We start from the raw sequence: 6,893 nt of genomic DNA, 5'->3' as shown, positions 1-6,893 counted from the left end.
GCAGTGAAAGGTTCGGTAATTTGTGCCGATTTCCACACAAATCAGCAACAGATCGTGCCATCAGAACTTACACTCGTTTAATATGAGACAAAGATGGAAACTGATGTGCTGTTAGACATGACAGGCACGTGATTTAAATCTTCTCAGCGTGAATAGATAGCTTTTGCTTTCACACACAAAACTCGCTAATAAATGTCATATTAGGCTGAAATGGTGAGCAGACCAAAACTGTGTTTCATAATTCTAAGAATGGGGAGGATCGTTCATTCCTTGTATTATTCAGCCCACTGTTCCGTTTCCGGGCGCGCATAGAACTACTTGCCCCACATCTAAAATAGCGTAAGCGTTCACAGTAACCAAAATATTGAAGCTATCTCCTCCCCCGAGCTGTCGAAATAGAGGCGCTTACAAAGAGGAGAACGTCACATCCCCTTGACCCTCCAATCACCTCAGGGTCCCATTTGATTGGAAGGCGGCAAAGGCTTTAATCTCGGACTAATTCAGCTGCTTTTGAAGTGAAAATTTCTACCAGTTCGTACTTCGGGAGTACAGAGCGAGGACCTGCAGACAGACGCACACAAGGCGCAGCGCTCATGGTGCAAGACGCAGCTACGGATCTGCGATAACCTCGCACAGTCTCCTCGCAGCTGCCGCGCCTTGCTCATTTACTACCAGGATTACCTATTATTGAACCATTTTACGATTCTTTTTTTTTTCACCGAGAGAGAAGCTCGATCCTTTTTTGATTTTCTTAATGAATCTGACGAAAGCATCGCCGTTTCATTTCCTGACAATTGGGACATGATCACGTCGCCCTCGGCGTCTGCCCTGAAAAATAGTGATATTTGTGTAGCCTGGGAAAGCAGCAGTTCTCGGAATAGCAGCTCAGCGAGCATCAACAAGCCTTTTCTCCACTCCGCACCTCCGTCTGATCCACTACGGCAAGCAAACCGACTTCCCATCAAGGTTTTGAAAATGCTTACCGCACGGTCGGGACACATTTTGCACCCGGAGTATCTGCAGCCTTTGCCTTCTACCCCAGTTAGTCCTATAGAGGTAAGAAGAAGATTTTTGAACACTTAATGTCAGTGTAATTGCGATGTTAGGATTTTTTTAGTTTGCGGTGCTTCGAGTGAAACGTTTTGAGTTCCTATTGCTGCTATCACGTAATTTATCCGGTCAAACTCTGTTTCTGGGGTTTAAAACAATAACATGTAGTATAAAGCCTCACAATTTGCTTGTAACATTTTATAATGTTATAGTTGTGTTCGTGTAACTACGGTGCGTAATTACTACGTAGACGCGTCCGTTTGGGAATGTCTGAATACACAATTACAAGCCTTGTTCTCAAAGTGTACATTGTTAAGTCATAAAATAAAACATTCGATGTTCGTTTTAGAAGAACTCATCAACGTCTGTTTAATGTTTTTTGCAGCTAGATGCCAAGAAAAGTCCGTTGGCGCTGCTGGCTCAGACTTGCTCTCAGATCGGCAAACCGGACCCACCACCCTCCTCCAAATTATCCTCTGTAACACCAAATGGATCTAGTGAGAAGGAATCTAAATCTGGTCCTTTGAAATTGAGTGACATCGGTGTGGATGACAAATCCAGCTTCAAACCTTATTCTAAACCTTCAGATAAGAAGGACTCGTCTTCGGGCGTCTCAAGCGGAGAGAAGTCTGGTTTCCGAGTGCCGAGCGCCACCTGCCAGCCGTTTACGCCGCGGACAGGCAGCCCTCACTCCAGCACTTCAGCCTCTCCTATGCCATCAGAGGGGAAATGTGGGGATAGAGATGAAAAGAAAGAGTCTGATTGTAATAAAAATGGCACTACGGACGGGTCTGGCACCACTAGCCACAGCAGGATAAGCGTGAGTTGTGGTGGAATTAACGTGGAGGTCAACCAACACCAGGAGACGACGCCTGGCACTAAAGTCACCTCCTCTTCGGAGTCCCCGTCTGTAACTTCCGTATCCTCCGCATCCGTTCTCGGGTCAGGACTTGTGGCGCCGGTTTCTCCTTATAAACCAGGACAGACAGTTTTCCCTTTGCCTCCTGCTGGTATGACCTACCCAGGTAGCTTGGCTGGGGCCTATGCTGGTTACCCTCAACACTTCCTGCCCCACGGAGGGAGCTTGGTAAACGCACAGCTGGCTAGTTCACTGGGCTGCAGTAAGGCTGGATCCAGCCCTTTGGCTGGGGCTTCTCCACCGTCCATCATGTCAGCCAGTCTGTGCAGAGACCCTTACTGCCTCAGTTACCATTGTGCCAGTCACTTAGCGGGCGCAGCCAGTGCTTCCTGCACGCACGACTCTGCAGCTGCAGCGGCCGCTAACGCCCTCAAATCCAGCTACCCACTAATGTACCCGACCCATCCCATACATGGCGTTCATTCCTCGGCGCCATCATTTAGCGGACACCCCCTGTACCCATACGGTTTCATGCTCCCCAACGACCCTCTCCCTCATGTTTGTAATTGGGTGTCGGCAAATGGACCGTGCGACAAGCGTTTCTCCACTTCAGAAGAGCTCCTGAATCACCTGAGGACACACACTGCTTTTACTGGAGCGGAGAAGTTGATATCTGGTTATCCCGGGTCTTCATCACTGGCCAGCGCTGCAGCGGCGGCCATGGCCTGTCATATGCACATGCCACCGTCAGGAACCCCCGGGAGCCCCGGAACTTTGGCTCTAAGGAGCCCACATCACGCGTTAGGACTCAGCAGCCGCTACCATCCCTACTCCAAAAGTCCCCTGCCAACCCCTGGTGCCCCTGTGCCCGTCCCCGCCGCCACCGGCCCTTACTACTCCCCATATGCACTGTATGGCCAGAGACTCACCACAGCATCAGCGCTTGGGTACCAGTGAGGGGGAAAAATGACTTTGAAAAGTTTATAGTACTAAGAATGCAAATATAAAGACTTTTATATTAACAGCGCTAAACTTATGGGCGGGAACCGTGGACTTCAACTGTATTTATTTATATGTCGGCTTCAAAGCAGGCGATAATAGCTGCAAATGGAAAATATTTGAGCAACTCAAAAAGTGCATTATGTTGAAACTGAACTCTATAGGTAAAGTGAAAACACACACATTGTTAGAGTACTAATTCAAGTAGGGGTCCTCATTTCGATGTTAATTTGAAATTGCTATGATTGTATTTGTTCTTATTTAATGTCTCATTGAGAAGAAAATAATTTACATGCATGTTTGTTTCTTAAATTTCAAAAATTGTCCACATTTTAAATTGCCGTTATTTTTCAGGTGTACACCTTGGAAAGAGAATTGGTATTTTTTTGTATGTATTCTGGAAAAAATAAGAAACAATTCTGTTCCATATCTCCGTGTGCCTCATTTTCTGAAGTATATATATTCAGTTTAAGATAATAGTTAAAGTCATATTCCACGTACTTTTTTTTTTTTAAATTGCGCTGCCAAATGAATGGGGTGAAAAACCCCATTCGACCATTTGCGCGACATTAAAGCCTATAGATTTTCAAGCTGTCATACTTAGCAAAACAATTCACCAGAAGTCATTTTGAGCATTTGCTGATGTCCATCTTTTCTTTCTTTCTTTCTTTCTTTCTTTCTTTCTTTCTTTCTTTCTTTCTTTCACATTAGTTTGTGTGCCAAATAACCGAGCTCCAAAGCTTTAAACGTTTACTTTTATCAAAGCACACTGTTATAAAGTTAAGATTAAATGCTGAATGAGATTGGGAATTGTGTGTGTGTGTGTGTGTGTGTGTTAAACGGTCTATGTAAAGAGAATGTGTGTGAGAGAATTTAATTTGCTGGTAGTAAGTTTTTTGAAAATGATCCTTATTTTTTTCCAAATTCTGCAGACTTGCGCACTACTTTACTTGCGTAAGAAGTAACAAAAAAAAGTTTGGCGAGGACAGCTAATTCTTATGTGGCTTTTAAATTTTCGAGCACAGCTTGACATGTAATATAAATAGTTAAATTTAAATAATAAAAAAAATCAATTTTACATTCTTAAGAGAAAGTCAACGATGGATTTCGGTTTTAATGCACTAGAAATTTTACAAGCGTGTTCAACTTTGTCTTTTTCTTATTCGTGATGAAGCAGCTGGGCTAACAGCAACCCTGTTGCTCCACCACGTTTGATAGTTCAGCATGAAGCTGGTTTGCATATTAAACTGATGTAGGTTATTCTGGACTGGATTATCACTGAGATGATGCAACTATTTAATTTGCATTAATAATCTCACCCACCTGTGATTCCAATGTACACAGCACTAAATTTGTTATTAAATCAGACAAACATGTGACTTGTGTAACGTTTTCGGGATTTTCGTTCGGCTACAAACGCTCACAGATCGTGTTTGGAATATGGGCTGCTTAATCCCTGTTTTTATAAATTACGAATCCCACGAGCAATTAATTTTTTTTCCTATTATGCTGTGGTTTATTTTTCGATTTCTCTTGCAGGGAAAACGGAAATGAACGTGTTGTTACGGCTGATTTTGGTTTTGTCATTCACAAGTAAGAAAAGATGCATATAGCAACATGAGCTTTATTTTAATATACAGGAAACTTTACAAATCAAAATCGGCGCACGGGCACATAATTGAATTCACATAGCAACAATTAATTACCCATAGTGTACAAAGGACCTATATAATTTCCCCGTATGTATTTGACATATACATGCTATCCTCAACTTTAAACAACCGCTTTCAGGCATACTGTTGACCCAGCTGTATTTCTGTTATTACTATTTATTTAGAGGACCTCGTCAGCTATGCTGTCCCCTGTCAATATCACAGCGGTTAGTCAGACGAAACAAACTCCTCTCATAGTGTGCATAAGGCCCACACGCGTCCTAAACTGATGTAATGACGGTGAAAGGGAGCAATTTCCATTTCTACCCACATCATGGTGGCTGTGCTCGGAGGGTCCCGGTGGAAGGCAATTTATCATGTGGCCCTCCCCCTGGCCCTGTCACTGGAGGAACAGGCAGGCACATGTGTGCATGAATTACCAACCCTCCCACCTACCCAGCACCCCCCCCACCCAACTCCCTCCCTCCCTCACTGTGCAGATTTGACACAGAGGAGAGAGAACGTAGGGGATTAGGGTATGCAAAACTATTAAAGTGCATATTCACTTTGTCCATCAAGGCCTAACAGCGCTTAGGTGTGCATGTAGCTCAGAAGAACAAAAGCAGACATCAAACCACAGCATAATAGTAAATTTTGAGATTTAGTCATTTAAATCTGATAAAAAAAAAAGATTTCTCAAACAGTGAAATTAAATGGATTTTGGGCTTTATTACTTATCTGGTGGATATAATTTTTAATAGAAATCTTGTTAACCAAATTAATAGTCTGGTGAGGGTCAAAGCTGAAGTTTCAGGAAGGTGTAGTTTCTAATCTGACTCAGTAAACATTAACAGTATTAGGTCAAAGGATTTCACACAGGATCAGGCTTCGCCAAAAGAAAACTGTTCTGAATCTGAGGTTCTAAGTAACAATGCTATTAAAAAACACATTTGGTTACATATTTTCTAAAGATTATAAAAAGAAAATTTTCCATTCCTTAATGAAGACAACCACTCATTCCACTCCCTCCCAAAACATACTGTGCTTACTGCTTTTTCAGATTTCTGGTCGAGATGTAAAGCAGCCATTTTAGATTCCTGGGACATTCTTGCATCCACAGAGGGAGAGTAAGAGACACTACAGGAAACCTGGAAGGACATCTGGCAAGAGGGGGGAGTCCAGGACGTGACTCACACACCTAACCCCATATTCAACCCTACTGAATTACCTCCACTAAAGCTGTCATTAGTGGGTGTGTGGCACGACATAAAGACATGTCGTCGTCTGCAGTGGCAAGTCTATAGTTTGGGTAACAGCTGTGTCAATAAGGGGAAGCTGCTATAATGTTCAATCCCATGCCAGGCATAAGTCAAAAAGCGATTATTATCTTTTATGTATGTGTTGTTGTTTTATCAGGTTGCGATCACAATGCAAAAGCTCTCAGTGATGGGAAAAAAGAAACCCATCAATAATGGCTTTGTTTGCACTGTTTATTTATAGGGACCCTTGATATTTCTTACTTGCAATTATATTTTACAAGTACAGAGAGACTAGAGATGAGAGAATGGTCTTTGTCTGTTTGTATCTACTATGGTACATGAACATTTATCTGCACAGAGCCTTTGCACTCCAATTGTAGCAAAAGGTGACATCTTAGCTGGATCACCCAACTGTCATTATCTCAGCGTGTGATTTATGGAGATACAGACTATTGAGGTGTCCGCACCTTGCTATTGTAGTAATGAAGCCACGCGGCGAGCCACATGAAACAAAGCGGGGATTCAGCTTGCAAACAGAGCCATTGCTTCGGGCAAATCTGTGCTAAACCTGCCTATTATCCAGGAGATTAAAAAGAAAAAAAATCAAAATTGTTGTTGGTCACATGTCATATCGGTCACATCAATGCTAAAGCACTTTTTTTCTGACAGCTTGATCCTGGAATGTAGTCTCCAACTGAGAGCCGTACTAGAGGTAATTTGGTTCTCAAAATCTGTGCCAAGGCAGACAGGAATCCCTCCCAGCTCTTCTACATGTGGTTATACCCTCCTCACTGATTTATAAATGTAAAGTGCTCTTCCAGGTGATGTGAGGGAAGTGGATGTGTTGATCTATCCATGCCACTCAGATCTCAATCCATGAGACACTTCCTCGTACTTAGACAGCCTAAATGAGGTCATTTCTGTCTGATTTTGGGATCTACGGTGCGCTCGGGGGTTTTAGTGTTCAGATAATTTGCCCATTTTCTGATTCCGACAAAGAATATTTTATGGAAATGCACCCTTATTCCAGGCACCTTAATGGAGTATGTTGGAGTAGTATGCGAGCTGATGAGG

The 6,893-nt window shown here is 42.9% G+C and overlaps 1 protein-coding gene across 1 annotated transcript; it reads left to right on the top strand.

The window, feature by feature from the left end:
* Positions 1 to 424: 424 nt before the first annotated feature.
* Positions 425 to 3,337, top strand: znf503 (zinc finger protein 503). The gene is made up of 2 exons (XM_046402532.1): positions 425 to 1,056; positions 1,436 to 3,337. The coding sequence occupies exons 1-2, from the start codon at positions 802 to 804 to the stop codon at positions 2,864 to 2,866; spliced, it is 1,686 nt and encodes a 561-aa protein (XP_046258488.1). The 5' UTR covers positions 425 to 801; the 3' UTR covers positions 2,867 to 3,337.
* The last annotated feature ends 3,556 nt before the right edge of the window (positions 3,338 to 6,893 follow it).

The sequence above is a fragment of the Scatophagus argus genome, chromosome 10 (assembly GCF_020382885.2).
Source record: "Scatophagus argus isolate fScaArg1 chromosome 10, fScaArg1.pri, whole genome shotgun sequence".
In the NCBI taxonomy this organism is placed as follows: domain Eukaryota; kingdom Metazoa; phylum Chordata; class Actinopteri; family Scatophagidae; genus Scatophagus; species Scatophagus argus.
This window is presented reverse-complemented; position numbering and strand designations above follow the sequence as displayed.